The sequence below is a fragment of the Salmo salar genome, chromosome ssa22, assembly GCF_905237065.1.
Source record: "Salmo salar chromosome ssa22, Ssal_v3.1, whole genome shotgun sequence".
NCBI lineage: Eukaryota > Metazoa > Chordata > Actinopteri > Salmoniformes > Salmonidae > Salmo > Salmo salar.
In genome coordinates this window covers 17,737,185-17,757,090 of record NC_059463.1, presented here as the reverse complement: position 1 = coordinate 17,757,090, position 19,906 = coordinate 17,737,185, and the positions used below count along the sequence as shown (strand labels likewise).

At 44.4% G+C, this 19,906-nt stretch overlaps 1 protein-coding gene across 1 annotated transcript; it reads right to left on the bottom strand.

Moving 5' to 3' along the window:
• Nucleotides 1–19,760, bottom strand: LOC106582919 (G-protein coupled receptor 22-like). Its single transcript, XM_014166545.2, has 2 exons — nucleotides 18,016–19,760; nucleotides 1–2,313 (listed from the first exon to the last, which is right to left on the bottom strand). Exon 2 carries the CDS (start codon nucleotides 2,229–2,231, stop codon nucleotides 744–746), a length of 1,488 nt encoding a protein of 495 aa, XP_014022020.1. The 5' UTR covers nucleotides 2,232–2,313; nucleotides 18,016–19,760; the 3' UTR covers nucleotides 1–743.
• Between the last annotated feature and the right edge of the window lie 146 nt (nucleotides 19,761–19,906).

Genomic DNA, 19,906 nt, shown 5'->3' with positions numbered 1-19,906 from the left:
ACATCCCATATTGCCTCTGATCTGGTGGACTCACTAAACACAAATGCTTAGTTTGTAAATTATGTCTGAGTGTTGGAGTGTGCCCCTGGTTATCCGTAAATTTAAAAAAAAACAAGACAATTGTGCCGCCTGGTTTACTTAATAAAAAGGAATATGAAATTATTTATACTTTTACTTTTGATACTTAAGTATGTTTAAGCAATAACATTTACTTTTGATACTTAAGTATATTTAAAACTACATACTTTTACTCAAGTAGTATTTTACTGGGTGACTTTCACTTTTACTTGAGTAATTTTCTATGAAGGTATCTTTACTTTTACTCAAGTATGACAATTGGGTATTTTTTCCACCACTGTCCAAAAGTGGTAGCTGACTGCATGCTGAGTCATGGCAGTGGCTAGCCACACTAAAAGCTTAATTTTATCAGGTTTCTGTAAAGCGATTGTAATGAGTCCACCACAACGTACCCGAGAGTCTCCTAATCAGCAAGGGGTAGTCTGTTTCATTTAATTGTGTATAAAAAAAAACACAGTTTGAGATCATTGTGAGGGGTTTTCTCCAGTGGTTTGAATGAGGAATTTGGCTTCCTGGGAAAATCTTGACCGAGGCAGGAACAATAACTAAGAGGGCGGGGCTTAGTGAAGAGTCAATTACCTTCACACAGACCTGTATAACGAGCAGGTGAATACACCTGTTGTCTGGCTGTTAGTAGTGTTATACACACTCAGTCTGTGCTGTTCTCACAGGGGCTCTGCCAGGCAACGGCCAGTGGCGTCGCTGCCCTCCAGCCGTAACTGACATCCCTTCTTTGGCTTCACCCAGGAGTTGTGTATGACTGTCCCTCCTGGCGAGGGGTCCAACTGCAGCAGGGACACCACCCGCTTCTTTACCTTGGCCCTGAGGGCACGCCGCAGCTTCTGCCTCGTGAAGGCATAGAGCAGTGGGTGGGAGACGGTGGTGCCGTAGGCCAGGGCCAGGAACCACAGGCGCATGCTGACCAGGGTGTCGCTGGGGCCCAGGCCCAGGATCAGCACATTGGCCATGGACAGAGGAGCCCAGCAGCCCAGGAAGGTGGAGATGATAAGGAGGGACATCCTGAAGACGCGCCGCTGGCGCTCCCGCCGGTCCCGGTGACGCCTCACGGCCCGCCGCAGTGCGATGATGGCCGACACAGACGCCTGGACAGTGGGACCGGGGACAGGGGCAGCAGTGGCAGGGCCTTCTAAGCTGACCAGAGGGGCTGAGGACAGGGCTGGGGGGGAGGTGGCTGTGGAGATGGGGGGGATGCAGGGAGGGTGAGCGAGTTGCTTGCTTGTGTCTGTACACTGCTCTCCTCCCTCTATCACTCCCAGCCCTGCCTTCTGCTTCTGTCTCTTACGGCGCCCCCTACAGGGTGGGCGCCTGAAGCGCTGGCTGTTCTTAATATGAGAGCCGATGTGAATGTTCAAGGCCCGCAGGATCCGTGAGTATGTGAACAGCATGACTGCCACCGTGGTAAAGAAGATGGGCACCTGCAGCAGGAGGTGGTAGTACATGGCCAAGCCTGTGTGGTAGCCCTGGCCGCCCACACACAGCAGCGTCCGGTTACGCCACACTGGCGCCAAGGTGGTGGCGGAGGAGGAAGAGGTGGGGATGTGCTTCCCATTCTCCGACCCTCCGGTGAGAAACTCCACCTCCAGGAAAGGGATGAAGAAGACGGCCAGAGACGTGGCCCAGACGGCAGTCAGCAGCAGCCCTGCCCTCCGCGGGGTGAGCAACCGGTTGGCGGGTCGGACGGAGATGTCGTAGCGGTCCACGCTGATGACCAGCACGTTAATGGCAGTAGAGATGGAGGCAAAGGTGACACAGGCCTCGTGGAAGCAGCAGAGCAGGGCCAGGTTTGGCCCTGGGGGTAGCAGCACCACCACCAGGGTCAGAGGCAGACACAGCACGCACAACACCACATCCAGCACATGCAGGTTGACCGTGACCATGTTGCTGACCGAGTCGACCAGGTTGGACTGAGAGCAGTAGAGCACCAGCACCGTCATGTTGCTGCTGAAGCCCAGCACCAGCTCCAGCATAAGGAAGGCAGTCAGGGACACCTGGAAGCCCAGGGAGTAGGGCATGTACCAGGCTGTGCTGGAGGAGACACTCCCCCCTGAGACCTCTTCCAGGGCCCCCACACTCACCACCATCCCAGCCCAGTCGCTGGGGACCGGGGTCGGGGTGTAGCTGTCCGTCTCCATTTTGCTGACCTCTCAGCCGTGATGTGTTCTCATGCTGCAACCTGGCTCCCTGATGGTGATGGAGAACAGTTCAGTGACAGTCCTGCAGAGAAAGGGAGACAGGGGGGATGAAGTGTCTGGTGGGGGTCTGGAATTCAATGGTTAATTAAAGCTATAAAAGGCAATGATAAGTCATCAAACATAAATATCACAATCAGCAAACTGGTTATGATCTTTGGGCAGTTAGCTATAACTCAGATTGCCTGCTATATTTTTTTTTGCGCTTTCACTGTAAGTGCATAGATGTTATGTAATTTGTCAGAATTGACTGCTCTTCAAATTAATTTCAGGACATCATATTCAATGTAAAATCATTTGAACCATGAATTCATAGAAATGGCAGTCGGTGGTCTAGAAGCGTCTGTATAATCCACTGGAGGTGAAACCACATCATGGCACTCTGACAGAACCGGCCTGTCCTCAAGGAGATTGACTACATCATGACAATGTTTTTTTTACGCAAACTGAACATGCGAGTGCAAGACCAAGTCAAGCTTCAGCGCTTGATTAAGACGGCAGGAAGGATAATTGGTATAGATCAAGAATCAGCCACCAACCTGAACACAAGACTCATCCTCCTAAAACTTGAAAGCATTTTACAGGACAGTACTCATACCCTCCACTCAAAATACAGTCACAGCAGCAGACGGACAAGGGGAAAGAGAGTTCTTCAAAAGAAAATTCAAACGGACAGATATGAGGACTTTTATTCCAACAGCCAATTAGGCTGTACAATAAATCGTATGTTGGTCCCTTGAGTATACAATATATTGCACTTTCACTTTAAATGTGTAGCTATAGCACTTTGAATGAACTATTTTGTGTAGTCTCTGTGTTATGTACTGTCTTTTTAAGCACATGAATAAATGAATTTCCCCCTCGTGGGATAATAAAGTTGATCTGAATCTGAATAAATGAATTTCCCCCTCGTGGGATAATAAAGTTGATCTGAATCTGAATAAATGAATTTCCCCCTCGTGGGATAATAAAGTTGATCTGAATCTGAATAAATGAATTTCCCCCTCGTGGGATAATAAAGTTGATCTGAATCTGAATAAATGAATTTCCCCCTCGTGGGATAATAAAGTTGATCTGAATCTGAATAAATGTCAGCATCAGTCATGGTGGCGTTGGTTTAGAAAGCACAGAGCATTTACGGTGCTACATCAGGACATGCATCGAAACAGACAAAACATGCATGAACTGCACATGACACATGAGCATGTTTCATAGTAAGATATCATTAGGTATTTAGGGTCACAATGTCCTGACATTCACACGTGAAACTGATCAATGAAAATGTTTGTGTGGAAGGTGGTAGTACGAGGTCTTAATTGCTCGCTCTGAAATGGAGCCGACGCACCAATCTACTGCATAGTTTGGCATGGCCACAATGAATCACCACTATGCTGCAAAGCTACATTCCAAAATATACTGTGTGTAATACACAATCGAAATCACAGTCAGCCAAACAAAGTACTGTCCTAAGCCTTGTGTGTCAGTGGAATAAAGACTTCAGAGATAAAATGTATAATCTGTTTTCTAACCTGAGGTGCTCTGGGGTAATCAGATTAGTGTCTACAGGCCAGACTATAACCTACTGCTGTATTGACAACATACCAGTGGTGATGTCCTATGACACAATTCCTGAACAGTGATTAGAGTCCAGCTGCTGAGGGCACTCAATTGATTCATCAAAATCACAATGTGTGCTTTAAATCAGGAAATTGGACCAATCAGTAAATTGCGCCTATGCCCGACACCTTCTGCACTACTTTAGTAATCATACATTTGGTTGAAAGATGGACCAAATTTAATGTGTTGTTGTAGCCATAGCAACTAGTCTGCGAGGGTCTAGAATGGTTAATGAGGGCACACAGATGCTGTAGTACTACTCAGCTACTGTGTGACATTATGTTGGTGGCAGTGAAAGTGTTAACCGACCCACGACAGGCTACAGCTTCCTCGTGGGGGTTTTAGAAAACAAGCAACACTTGTAGAGTTTATTCCAGAACTGGAAAATGGGTGAGAACATTAAAATATTTCATGGATGATGAGACAAATGAATGCAGAGGCAGACACATTTTCCAATATATTCTAAAAGAGACAGAAAACACGAGGTGAGAAATGAGGTGAGAATTAAAGGGCTAGGACAAGAGAGGGAGGGAGGGATGTGTACAGAGCACTGCAGTCCTACGCTCCACTTATCCTAGAGATTTTCAGCTGGCTTGTTTCATGAGCAGACTGCCTGATCACCACTACACTACGAGACTGTAAAGAGATAAGAGGAGAGGGACAGAGTCCCTGAACACATACAGTAAGAAGATAGAGTTGGTGGTAGATATTGAACGAGACCTTCAAACATTGGACCTATTGCAGGCATCTCTGATCTCTTCCTGCATCACTTTCTGATGGGAAAGGAAGGAAGGAGAAAGGAAGGGAGGGAAATTTGCAATCATGCTGCAAGGGTAAACAAGGGTAAACAAGCCCAAGGGAGAGAGGATGGGGTTGTTTTTGTTCCACTCCAATCTCTCCCACCAGCCTAAACCTGTTCCTGTCTGGTCTCCTGCTCCCTCTGCTCTGTTTTCCTCAAAGGGCTTACACACACATCATCCACCACCTTACACACATCATCATCCACCACCTTACACACATCATCATCCACCACCTTACACACACATCATCCACCACCTTACACACATCATCATCCACCACCTTACACACACATCATCCACCACCTTACACACATCATCATCCACCACCTTACACACATCATCATCCACCACCTTACACACATCATCATCCACCACCTTACACACATCATCATCCACCACCTTACACACATCATCATCCACCACCTTACACACATCATCATCCACCACCTTACACACATCATCATCCACCACCTTACATACATCATCATCCACCTTACACACATCATCATCCACCACCTTACACACATCATCATCCACCACCTTACACACATCATCATCCACCACCTTACACACATCATCATCATCCACCACCTTACACACATCATCATCATCCACCACCTTACATACATCATCATCCACCACCTTACACACATCATCATCCACCACCTTACATACATCATCATCCACCACCTTACACACACACATCATCCACCTTACACACACACATCATCCACCTTACACACATCATCCACCACCTTACACACATCATCATCCACCACCTTACACACATCATCATCCACCACCTTACACACATCATCATCCACCACCTTACACACATCATCATCCACCACCTTACACACATCATCATCCACCACCTTACACACATCATCATCCACCACCTTACATACATCATCATCCACCACCTTACATACATCATCATCATCCACCTTACACACACACATCATCCACCTTACACACACACACACACATCATCATCCACCACCTTACACACATCATCATCCACCACCTTACACACATCATCATCCACCACCTTACACACATCATCATCCACCACCTTACATACATCATCATCATCCACCTTACATACATCATCATCCACCACCTTACATACATCATCATCCACCACCTTACATACATCATCATCATCCACCTTACACACACACATCATCCACCTTACACACACACATCATCCACCTTACACACACCATCATCCACCTTACACACACCATCATCCACCTTACACACACACATCATCCACCTTACACACACCATCATCCACCTTACACACACCATCATCCACCTTACACACACCATCATCCACCATGTGCAGAGCTGCATGATATCTACAGGTGCGACACTTACAGTCTCTCTTGATAGGGGGAGACAACTTCATTCCTACCTGGGAACTGCACTCTCTGTGATGATGCTGCTGTGCTGGTGGATCGATGTAGAGAGGAATCCTGTTATACTCTATTAATCCTGGTCTCTAGCCCCCCCCCCCCACCACCACACGTTGCACAACAGACACTTGAATAAAACTAGGTTATGTCCCCCTAGGCTCTCCTTGTAAATAATAGGTTCAGGACCAAAAGCAATGAGGCTGGAGACACTCAAGAATGTGTTTGGATATCTTAGGCTGCATTTAGACAGGCAGCCCAATTCAGAGGTGTGTTCAGTTGCTTGAATGTTTGCTACCTTGTACTGAACACGTTTCCACAAAATGTTATTGAACAGACTGAGGTACGTTTGCTCCCATTTGGTGGGTGTGGCTTGAAGCAATGAGTGACGTATTTAAAGGGCAGTGGCCACAACCCAGCCCTCCCCGTTTTTCAACTGGTCGTTCAGTACAGCACAGTTCACGTTCAATTGAACGTTCCAGAAGGTAAAAACGTACTGAACGCAGCCCTGATCTTTTTTCCACTGATTGGTCTTTTGACCAATCCCATCAGATCTTTTCACAGTGAAAGAAAATTCTGAATTGGGCTGCCTATCTAAACGCAGCCCAAGATACAATCCAATATGATTGGTTTGACCACAGACACAGGGTTTTTGCTAAATGGTATGTTTGGGATGACCCAACTCTGACTTCACCCCATCAGAATATGTGAGCGGAGCGGAGCTTGCCCAATTTGACTGGAGCGAAGGCTGGAGCGTCGGCCTTCTCGCCTGCTCCAATTTCGCTCCAGTAGCGCTCAGTTTATGAGCTCAGGGCATGCCTGGCCCAGCATGCATTTGTAGTCTACTTGTGTGCTGCTATAGCCCCTTGCTTTAGCTACTGTCATGGAGTTCCCTTAATATTTTTTATAAAGAAACTGATAAAACACACAGGTGCTAAATCAAGGTGACTTACAAAGATGAGGACCAAGAGCAAGAGAGGGAGTGCGGTGATGTAGTGTCCACAACTAAATAATTATTGTGGAATCTGAAAAGACACCTTAAAGCATGATGGTGTACTTACTACATGCACATGCTTAAAGAAAGGAACGAGGTGGGTAGATAACTAAGTGTGTCATTGTAGCAAAGTATTTATAAATTAAAAATCAGATCTCTTAATGAATTTTTTCTACTATCTATACAATAGTGCATAATTGATTTTAACCCAATAGGTCTGGCATATTCCCATAAGGAGCTTTCCGTTTTGATTGGGTTATTTTTGCTTAAAAACCTTTAGGCCTGCCTACCTAATATATATATATATATATATATAAACTGCATCTCTGCCCAGCCTGGCAAGAGTGGCTAAAAGGGTGCTTAGCATCCCCAGTGGCTCTGCAAGTGAGGAGAGGATATTCTCCACTGTTGGCCTGCTCTCCAGGCAACATCGCATGAGCCTGAAGCCACAGATTGGCTAAACTCGTGTTTCTAAAAATGAATTCAAAAAGCACTAATACATAATTTTTTATTTGTATTTAACTCTATTGAAGTCACAGGCTAGATGCGCAATATATATACTGTAATTATATTTTTTATTGGTACTTTAACCCCTTTTTCTCCTCAATTTCGTGATAACAAATTGGTAGTTACAGTCTTGTCCCATTGCTGAAACTCCCCTACGGACTCGGGAGAGGCGAAGGTCAAGAGCCATGCATCCTCCGAAACATGACTCTGCTTCTTGACAGACTGCTCGCTTAATCTGGAAGCCAGCCGCACCAATGTGTCGGAGGAAACACCATCCAGCTGGTGACCGCAGTCAGCTTGCAGGCGCCCGGCCCACCACATGGAGTCGCTAGAGCACGATGGGACAAGGAAATTCCAGCCCTAACCCAGACGTCACTGGACCAATTGTGTGCCGCCTCATGGGTCTCCCGGTCACTGCCGACTGCGACACAGCCTGGGATCGAACCCGGGGCTGTAGTGACGGCTCAAGCACTGTGATGCAGTGCTTTAGAACGCTGCGCCACTCTGGAGGCTGGCTATAATGATTTAATACAAAGAAATGTTGATTAAATCCTGAGTGCTTTATGTCCCTACCAGCCTATTGTGTTGCACTCACAAATTCTTCAATGTATTTCTCTGTAGGCTATAGCCTTGAAATAATTGAAATAATATAGCCAAAATAATTAATTTTAGTCCCTTAGGTTCCCTGTCTGACTCCTGACCTATTTAGAGTGTTTATATGCAGTTTAATATGACATGTAGCCTATTTGAAATTGTGAGCTGTTCTTACATTCACCTTTTCATGTTTATTAAAATACTTTTCATTCAAATCCACATGGTTTGGTTTAAATACTTCAGAAACAAATGTTAGGTCCAGGTAGTCACAAAAATAGATGGTTAAATTGTGATTTTAATGAATGGGGCGAAGGCAGTTTTTTCTTCCTGTGAGTGCGGAGCGGTTTTCAGCAGAGTGGTTGGAAAGGACAGAGAGCTGGAGCGATGCGCTCCATGAGCGGGATTTCCAACTGCTCAACTCCGCTCACATGCTCTGCATGTCGTCCCAAGTATCCAGAGAAAGGGCCACGGTCCATGCTATGCGTAATCCTTGGGACATCCCAACTCTGACGTTAACCCATTGAAGTTGAAATTTAAAATGGTTAAGGTAAAGGTTAAGGTTAGAGTAAAGCTTAAGGTTAGGGTAGGGATGTCCCAAGGATACCAGATAGCGCTAACCCAGGGTCACATGGCTTTACAGCCGCATGTCTGATCACAAAACACAGCGAAGCCTCACCTCCTGCCTGTGGAAGACCTTGGTTACCATAGTGTCAAAGTGTTTTTCCCATCACAAGGGAGAGAGCTCAGGTCTGGCAGAGCAGAAGCGTGTTAACATAGTTCCCCTTGTTAGTTCAGTATCTAGACAGTCAGTGATGAAAGCACTGCAGTGAGAGCAACAAGGGCTCTACCAGTTAATTTTCAACTCAGCACCAGTCCAGCTATGAGCCGTCCATCCTGATCACTCAACAGTTAATCATCAGCATGCTCTGCAGAGTCTGCACCCTCAGTCTGCTCTGGATAGTGTGAAACCCAGGTGCAGCAGCTCTAAAGCTAACTCTAATTAAGTCGTCTGCTGGTTGCTAGAGGAGGCCCACAGGGGAGCTCTGGGGCTCCAGGTAATTGTGTTTTCCACTTCCGACCAGCAGAAAGAGTAATGACTTCACTCCACAAAGAACAATTGAATTCATATGTAGCATCAGAGGAAGAGGTGAAACGAGAGGGTCCACTCCCGTCAAAATCTGTCCACGTGGGAATACAGTGATTCTACTTAATAAGCAGACCGCCTGACTTCCCGCCTTTGGGACAATGACTCCCATTGTTAGGGGGAGACAAGACCACCTTGTCATTATATACAGTATCTCTGGCACCATTCATATTTCCAAGTATGGCAGGATAATATCAACACCCAACTGGGCAACTGTTGAGTCACCAGCCTGGAAACAATAACTACTCAATGCACTCTGCAGAGTTTATAATGAAGACTGGCTTACTACTTACTGAGAGTTTAAGGGAGAGAGGGAGGATGGAAAATAAAATTATACGATATGGCCAGGGATGGAAAATTCCCGACCTAAGGGACAGAGGGAGATGGTGTTTGAATCATAAGGGCTGCAGTAGTCATGAAGTGGGGTCAATTTGGAGGAGAAAGCGGATTCTGCTCCATTGCTGTTTGGTGGGATTTGTGTCCTTTACATATCTTTGTCAACATGTACATACAACAGCTTTATATACTGTAGACCCATTTACCTGATTGGAATGCTGTGAGCACATTATCTTGACACCCATGTAAAATGATTTGATATCCATTGAATTTGCAGCATAATAGAAACTGTCTTCACAGAGCACACTTGAGAGAGTGGCACTAAAAGCACTCACAACAAACACTGCAGATGATCAGTTAAAGTGCAAGCAGCTCAGTCTTGGAACTGTGTCTGGGGCAGGTAATGTACCCCCGTCACTGCAGTAGGAAGTATGAACAGTCATGCATCATTTTCTGCTTATTCTACTGTTCCCCCCACAGCACCTCAGCCTGGTCCTCTCCCACATCTATCTGCTGCCAGGTGGCAGATCCATCATCCTGATGTGACGCTGGCCTTTCGTGAGTTAAAGAGAAGGCTGGGCCAGCTCCCTGAGACAGACATGGAGGGAGATGGGGATGGAGAGAGAAAGAGGAGGGAAGGACACACACAGATCCCACACAGAGAATAGACATTTCCTATAGGGTTCTTAGTGATATACTTTATCATCTTATCATGCCAAAAACCAGTCACTAAAGATTGATGTAAACAATCTCATTCATCATACTGTTGTACTACTATTATACTAGAGGTCGGCCGATTATGATTTTTCAACGCCAATACCGATTATTGGAGGACCCAAAAAGGCCGATACCAATTAATCGGGGGACTTTTATATACATTTGTAATAATGACAATTACAACAATACTGAATGAACACTTATTTGAACTTAATATAACACATCAATAAAATAATTTTTGTCTCAAATAAATAATGAAACATGTTCAATTTGGTTTAAATAATGCAAAAACAAAGTGTTGGAGAAGAAAGTAAAAGTGCAATATGTGCCATGTAAAAAAGCTAACGTTTAAGTTCATTGCTCAGAACATGAGAACATATGAAAGCTGGTGGTTCCTTTTAACATGAGTCTTCAATATTCCCAGGTAAGAAGTTTTAGGTTGTAGTTATTAAAGGACTATACCATTTGTATTTCATATACCTTTGAATACTGGATGTTCTAATAGGTACTTTAGTGTTGCCAGCGCTAATCTCGGGAGTTGATAGGCTTGAAGTCATAAACAGCGCAACGCTTGAAACATTGCGAAGAGCTGCTGGCAAATGAAGGAAAGTGCCTTTTGAATGAATGCTTACAAGCCTGCTGCTGCCTACCACCGCTCAGTCAGACTGCGCTATCAAATCATAGATTTAATTATAATACACTGCTCAAAAAAATAAAGGGAACACTAAAATAACACATCCTAGATCTGAATGAATGAAATAATCTTAAATACTTTTTTCTTTACATAGTTGAATGTGCTGACAACAAAATCACACAAAAATAATCAATGGAAATCCAATTTATCAACCCATGGAGGTCTGGATTTGGAGTCACACTCAAAATTAAAGTGGAAAACCACACTACAGGCTGATCCAACTTTGATGTAATGTCCTTAAAACAAGTCAAAATGAGGCTCAGTAGTGTGTGTGTGGCCTCCACTTGCCTGTATGACCTCCCTACAACGCCTGGGCATGCTCCTGATGAGGTGGCGGATGGTCTCCTGAGGGATCTCCTCCCAGACCTGGACTAAAGCATCCGCCAACTCCTGGACAGTCTGTGGTGCAATGTGGCGTTGGTGGATGGAGCGAGACATGATGTCCCAGATGTGCTCAATTGGATTCAGGTCTGGGGAACGGGCGGGCCAGTCCATAGCATCAATGCCTTCCTCTTGCAGGAACTGCTGACACACTCCAGCCACATGAGGTCTAGCATTGTCTTGCATTAGGAGGAACCCAGGGCCAACCGCACCAGCATATGGTCTCACAAGGGGTCTGAGGATCTCATCTCGGAACCTAATGGCAGTCAGGCTACCTCTGGCGAGCACATGGAGGGCTGTGCGGCCCCCCAAAGAAATGCCACCCCACACCATGACTGACCCACCGCCAAACCGGTCATGCTGGAGGATGTTGCAGGCAGCAGAATGTTCTCCACGGCGCCTCCAGACTCTGTCACATGTGCTCAGTGTGAACCTGCTTTCATCTGTGAAGAGCACAGGGCGCCAGTGGCGAATTTGCCAATCTTGGTGTTCTCTGGCAAATGCCAAACGTCCTGCACGGTGTTGGGCTGTAAGCACAACCCCCACCTGTGGATGTCGGGCCCTCATACCACCCTCATGGAGTCTGTTTCTGACCGTTTGAACAGACACATGCACATTTGTGGCCTGCTGGAGGTCATTTTCCAGGGCTCTGGCAGTGCTCCTCCTGCTCCTCCTTGCACAAAGGCGGAGGTAGCGGTCCTGCTGCTGGGTTGTTGCCCTCCTACGGCCTCCTCCACGTCTCCTGATGTACTGGCCTGTCTCCTGGTAGCGCCTCCATGCTCTGGACACTACGCTGACAGACACAGCAAACCTTCTTGCCACAGCTCGCATTGATGTGCCATCCTGGATGAGCTGCACTACCTGAGCCACTTGTGTGGGTTGTAGACTCCGTCTCATGCTACCACTAGAGAGTGAAAGCACCGCCAGCATTCAAAAGTGACCAAAACATCAGCCAGGAAGCATAGGAACTGAGAAGTGGTCTGTGGTCACCACCTGCAGAACCACTCCTTTATTGAGGGTGTCTTGCTAATTGCCTATAATTTCCACCTGTTGTCTATTCCATTTGCACAACAGCATGTGACATTTATTGTCAATCAGTGTTGCTTCCTAAGTGGACAGTTTGATTTCACATTAGTGTGATTGACTTGGAGTTACATTGTGTTGTTTAAGTGTTCCCTTTATTTTTTTGAGCAGTGTATAATAACACACAGAAATACGAGCCTTAGGCCATTAATATGGTCAAATCCGGAAACTATAATTTAAAAAACAAAAAGTTTATTCTTTCAGTGAAATACGGAATCATTCCGTATTTTATCTAACGGGTGGCATCCATAAGTCTAAATATTGCTGTTACATTGCATAACCTTCAATGTTATGTAAAATTCTGGCAAATTAGTTCGCAACGAGCCAGGCGGCCCAAACTGTTGCATATACCCTGACTCTGCGTGCAATAAACACAAGAGAAGTGACACAATTTGCACAGTGTAACGTGGGTCGTATAAAGGGGACCAAGGCGCAGCGTGTGAAGTGCTCATATTTACTTTTAATGAATATATTTAAACAAAATGACCGACAACAGTTCCATCAGGTGACATACACTAAACAGAAAACAAACTACCCACAAAACCCAGGAAGAAAAACCCCTACTTAAATATGATCTCTAATCAGAGGCAACGAGGATCAGCTGCCCCCAATTAGAGATCAACCCAAACAATCCCAACATAGAAATAGAAAAACATAGAAAACATAGAACAACCCAAAAACACCCCCTGTCACGCCCTGACCTACTCTACTATAGAAAATGACATCTTACTAGGGTCAGGACATGACACCTAGTTAATATTGCCTGCTAACATGAATTTCTTTTAAATAAATATGCAGGTTTAAAAAAATATACTTCTGTGTATTGATTTTAAGAAGGGCATTGATGTTTATGGTTAGGCATTTTCGTGCAACGATTGTGCTTTTTTCGCAAATGCGCTTTTGTTAAATCATCCCGTTTGGCGAAGTTGGCTGTCTTTGTTAGGAAGAAATGGTCTTCACACAGTTCGCAATGAGCCAGGCGGCCCAAACTGCTGCATATACCCTGACTCTGTTGCACAGAACGCAAGAGAAGTGACACAATTTCCCTAGTTAAAAGAAATTCATGTTAGCAGGCAATTTTAACTAAATATGCAGGTTTAAAAATATATACTTGTGTATTGATTTTAAGAAAGGCGTTGATGTTTATGGTTAGGTACACATTGGTGCAAAGACAGCGCTTTTTTTGCGAATGTGCTTGTTAAATCACCTGTTTGGCGAAGTAGGCTGTGATTCAATGATAAATTAACAGGCACCGCATAGATTATATGTAAAGCAGGACAAGCTAGATAAACTAGTAATATCATCAACCATGTGTAGTTAACTAGTGATTATGTTAAGATTGATTGTTTTTTTATAAAGATAAGTTTAATGCTAACTAGCACCTTACCTTGGCTCCTTGCTGCACTCGCATAACAGGTAGTCAGCCTGCCACGCAGTTTCCTCGTGGAATGCAACGTAATCGGCCATAATTGGTGTCCAAAAATGCCGATTACCCATTACGAAAACTTGAAATCGGCCCTAATAAAAATCGGCCATTCCGATTAATCGGTCGACCTCCATATTATACTACTGTATATTTTCACCCATACATTTGTGTCTTGCTGCACAAGTGGGTTAAGACAGAGTTAAATATGAATTGCAGTGGAGCAGAATTATCATATTCCTTTGAGACTGCCTGATCTAACAGGTTGTTAAATTTAAAAAGTGAAAACATGAGGGAGGGAAACAGAGAGAGTGCATTGTGATGGTGTTCATTTACACCTGCACTGCTGTATGTATAGTACAATATCTCTAATTTTCCACTAAATCATAGTAATAACACTGCTTCTTTCGTGTGGTTTATTGTTTTGTTTTTCTGCAAACACTGTCAACGTTCTCTTTGCTCTGTCACAATCCACAGAGTTTGAATGTACTGAATACATGAATAATAGAGCAGGAGATATGAAAACAAATGGAAGGAGAGACGATGGTCTGGGTAGGAAGAGCAGCACTAACAACCGCTGGCCCTGTCCCTCCATCCATCTATCCCTCCCACATGTCAATTGCTTTCTCAATCATGTGTCATAAACAAACCAACCAATTACAATGTCACAGTAAAACACAGGACAACCCTCTATCTACTGTATCACTCACTCCAAGACAATAGATTTAAACACATTACTAACAACGCAGCGAAACACAAAAAGACTGCTTTATGATCAAATACAATGACAACTTTCCAATATGAAGCCTCACAACATGACGAGGTGAATAACAACACAACTAAATGGTTCTTTACTGCATGCAGTCCAGCCTCACAGAACTAAGTACATGGAATGGACAGCATGGGTTCAGATGGAGGGAGTGACTAGCTGACTAAATCTCCATTCGTTTGAGCACCCCACTTAGAAAGCAGATCCCTATTTGAGTTCTCACGCTGTATTCATCACCACATTCTGATTTGGGTGGGTTAGACATCACGTTTATGAAAGCGAAACACAGACCCCATCTTCAGCACAGTTATTTGGGAATGGAATGCAATACAACACACACACACACACACACAGTAAGCAGCCCAGCAGGGCAACAGCTAAGGGTAAGTGGTCTTGTTGGTAAACGTGGAGAGGGAAACAGCTTTATCCCCAGCAGTATTCCATTACGGGAGATGGCAGAGAGAGATTGTTTGTTTCCAGAATGTATACATGCACAATTAATGTACACAGTGTGTTATATAAAGTGACATATAGCTCCTTGCACTTGTTTCAGCTTTCTTGGTCCCTACCAGTGCTTCCTTTTGGTACAAAATATTTCCATCCTGCAAACAGAAGGATGTGGCTGAATATACAATATATAGTGAGCCTAATTATAAAGAGCCATATTCTCAACTCATTATTCCCACGACTTGAAATGAGAATGATCTGTCCAACCCAGTGCTCTGACCTTCATCAATAGCATAACATAACAGAGCCAGTCGAGGGCCACAGGCCTGTTCAACTGTGATTGGCTTACTGACCATGTGGATAGAATTTTAACAGCCACTCATTCTGTGTTACGGCCTCATCCTTTCTTTTCATGCAGAAATCCAATTGCCCTTTCTTTCCAGGCCCTATATATTTTTTGCTAATTTCTTAACTGTGCTAAAGAGCAGTAAGAGATGCAGCTATTCTGGTTGAGAGTGTGGTTGCATGAAATATGAAGAGAACACGGGGAGAATGAGATGCAAGAGGATGAAAGCAGGAAAAGGGGAAGATGGTGGACTGGTGGTGTGACAGAGATGTGGAAGATAAGGCCTACTGCATGTCTAATTTAATATAGCTAGCTCCAAACAATCCATTACAAGTTGCTGGATTTACAGGCCTTCAGGGGGCCTTATGTGAGGGCTATTTAAGGACGGAGTAGGTGAGTAGAATTATATTGAAATATTATATTTTTGATGTGTGTTTTATCTTTATCAGATTCCTTTAGTTAGGTTAATATAGTGAAGCTCCTTTATTTTGCGGGATAACTGGCCAAACAGCATGTTGGTCAGATGGACTGTTCGACCTTGAGAGGCAGAGACACAACTGTGGGGCTTTATATTGTCCTATTACATTAATAATTTATGGTTGGCCTTTTACATAAATTTGGACCTGAAATAGCCAGACTGAAAACTTCAGCAAGAAAGGAGAGAGAAAAAGAAGCGAGAGGAGAGAAAAAGAAAAGAGGGAGAGAAAGGAGAGAAAAAGAAAAGAGGGAGAGAAAGGAGAGAAAAAGAAGAGCGGGAGAGAAAAAGAAGAGAGGGAGAGAAAAAGAAGAGCGGGAGAGAAAAAGAAGAGCGGGAGAGAAAAAGAAGAGCGGGAGAGAAAAAGAAGAGCGGGAGAGAAAGGAGAGAAAAAGAAGAGCGGGAGAGAAAGGAGAGAAAAAGAAGAGCGGGAGAGAAAGGAGAGAAAAAGAAGAGCGGGAGAGAAAGGAGAGAAAAAGAAGAGCGGGAGAGAAAGGAGAGAAAAAGAAGAGCGGGAGAGAAAGGAGAGAAAAAGAAGAGCGGGAGAGAAAGGAGAGAAAAAGAAGAGCGGGAGAGAAAGGAGAGAAAAAGAAGAGCGGGAGAGAAAGGAGAGAAAAAGAAGAGCGGGAGAGAAAGGAGAGAAAAAGAAGAGCGGGAGAGAAAGGAGAGAAAAAGAAAAGAGGGAGAGAAAGGAGAGAAAAAGAAGAGCGGGAGAGAAAGGAGAGAAAAAGAAGAGCGGGAGAGAAAGGAGAGAAAAAGAAGAGCGGGAGAGAAAGGAGAGAAAAAGAAGAGCGGGAGAAAGGAGACAGAAAGAAGAGAGAGAGAAAGGAGACAGAAAGAAGAGAGAGAGAAAGGAGACAGAAAGAAGAGAGAGAAAGGAAATGCGGAGGAGGAAGAGTCTTTTGATAGTGTGCGCGCGTGTACGGTGACTGTGTTTAGGGGAGGGGAAGGGCAGAGGATTAGGGATGCAGGACACAAAGCGGCTTTGCTAAAATTATGAGGTTACTTATCTACAGAAGGAGGCAATTAAAAGACAATCCAATTCGCCTCCTGGCTGCAGGGAGACAGAGAGCAGAGTGACTTCATAATGAATGTGTCTCTATGTCTGTCAAAAGGTTGCCCTCTGTTCTTCAAGTACTTCACAGGAGCGCACACACACACACGGCGGGAGGTAGAGGAGAGTTCCAAATAATTTCATCAAGATCATACCCCTCTCTAATTACCTCCTTCCTCCCACATTTCCTTGTCTCCATCTTCACCACTCCCCCCATAGACACTATCTCCATTTCTCCTTTCTCAATTTTGATTTCATCCGCTGAAGCGGTCTGCTTTTAGAAGCACTTTTCACTCCCTGTCAATAGTATCACTCTTTCTCGCTCTTAGTATCTTTATTTATCATGTAGTTACTTAAATTTGACTGCATAGATGTTTATTCTATTTATTCTGCCGTTTGAATTAATCTGATGTTAATTAATGAAGACAACTTTCTGGCTAACCTTCTTTCCTCTCTCTTGGCTAACGGCTAACACCACAAACAGACAGACAGATAGCCAGACAGACTGTATGTAGAGAGATGTTTTCCTAGTCAGATCTCTGAAGACTGCAGTGGAGGTGTTCCCAGAGGAGTGTGTTTACCTATTTGATAAAATGCACACACTAGGACTCCGTACAGTAAGGGACACCGTGCTATATAAGACAATAGGCTAATACACGTAAATATATAACAAAATGTTGCTAATAAATGTGCAACAATTTATTAGTATTTTTTTTATTTTATTACAATATTATCATAGGGCAGTTGTAAATTGTAAAGTAAAATGTGTTATGGGACTACAAGTAGCCTGCCCTATAGGCTGTTAAATTGAAATGTTTGTTACACTTACACATGTGGGCCGCATACTTTGTACAATTTATTAAATTCATGCACTGTGTGTTTGCATTTTAGATACCATATGAAGTTAAAATAGGGAAACAAGATTTACCTTGCCTCGTGCCAGTCCCGGAGATTACCAGCTACATTCTTTTGCAGGTCCGTTTGTCGCGCTCTGTCTTCTGTTTCTTTGACAAATAATCAGAATATTGCAATGTATTTCATATCATGTTTTATGGCTATGTAATGTGACTCTAATGATGCTGTTGTAGCCTACATCTCTGCATGTAAAAGCTGTGCCATTGCCTCTGTCTGAGATGATCGTTCACCCGTTTTAGGTAGCCGACCATAAAGAGTCCCTACTCATCTCTCACGGTCATGTTGATAATGTCTTCGGAGACCACATGCTCAGCGGAGAGTAGACTACTGTACCTCTGGTCAGATCAGAGGGAGAGCTGCTTTCCCTCCATCCAATACGGGGCGTGCCTTGCACGTACTGCACGGTGGTGGTGTGAAATTTAGTAACGACTGTATTTCGCACCCTGAGTGACAGGAGGGAGGCGCTAAATTTGACAGGCAAGGTCATCAGCATGTGGAAAAGCATATGGCACATTTTTGGATAGACTAAGATTATTTTTTTTGGATAGACAAGATTTCAGTGATTTCCAATAGGCTGTAACGAACGCAGTCACGTTGAAAGAGAAAAAGCAGGCTAAACTAGATGTAGGCTAAAACAGGCAAGGCTGGGTGTGGGAATTTTGCGCTCTCCAATGTCTAGAAAGCATCATACACAGAGAGCATGGTTGTGTTGCAGGATAGGTTCTTCCGTTGACTACTGCAGAATACATAGACAAAACATACTGTAGGTGCTCCTGGTTCTTCATATAGTGTGAAAACAGGTGCACCTTACACCTTCATGCGCCAAATACAACAGGTGCAGACCTTACAGTGAAATGCTTACGTAGTGTAAGCTATTTACAGCTATGTAAAGGCATCAGGTCAACCTGCTTGAAATAGCGATCCAACAATCCACTCACTTTAAATGTTCTGCATATGAGCTGATAAATAGGCCTACAGAAACCATCCACATTATTGCATGGTTTATATTCAACACACAAATGTTTCCATTAACCAAAGCACATTAAGAAATGCCAGCTGTAGGGAGTGAGGGGGAGAGGCGCTCTACATGTTGTTCACTGCAGCCCTCTCTCACACCACAGACCAACGCAAACAAACGGCCTTGCGCTGCTCTCCTGCAGTAACTTAGAGGGAAGTAGCTAGATAGTGTAGCATCAGGCCAGGGTTACAGCTAAATCACAATTGCTTTTGAAAATCCGGTAAAAACTGAATGATTCTGAACACTCCCTATTCCAAATTTCGGCAGACAAGTTTCAAATGCTCACGGAAGTTTCTAACCGCAAGCATAAACTATTGTAGCTAGCTGGCGAGGGCTCAGGAAGACTGACTGAACGAACTGAACCAAATCCATTCATCCCCACTGAAGTCTCGCTGCACGAAATACGTCATCAATTTTGAGCACCAGGCATGTCTGTATACCCTTTCCCTTATTGACCGCTCTTCAATATAGTACTCAGGACAGCTGGAACATCCCAAAATGTGTTAGGTAAATTACAAAAAAATCCGGACGCCATTTAACTTGAGATGAGAGGGAGAGTAGATTGATTGTTGATGCTGCTGCCAAAAGCGTCATCCTCTCTCTGGTCTGTCTGTGTAATGGCTCATTTCCTTGGCCCTCCACTTCAGCCCCTGCAGCTGTGTGCCATTCCCTGGCCCTGGCTTTCTCCCACCCCCTGGCAGGCCAAGGGAAGCTGGGCTCCAGCTGGCAGCACAGAACAGGGGGCAATTAGAGAAGTGTGGGAGACAACCAGACCTGCTGCCAATTACTGTGGCAGACAGACGTCACCCATAATAACGTCCAACACTGGAGCACAGCCCTGCCATGTGACTATGGTTGGACAACAAAGTTACACAGGTCTCTGCTT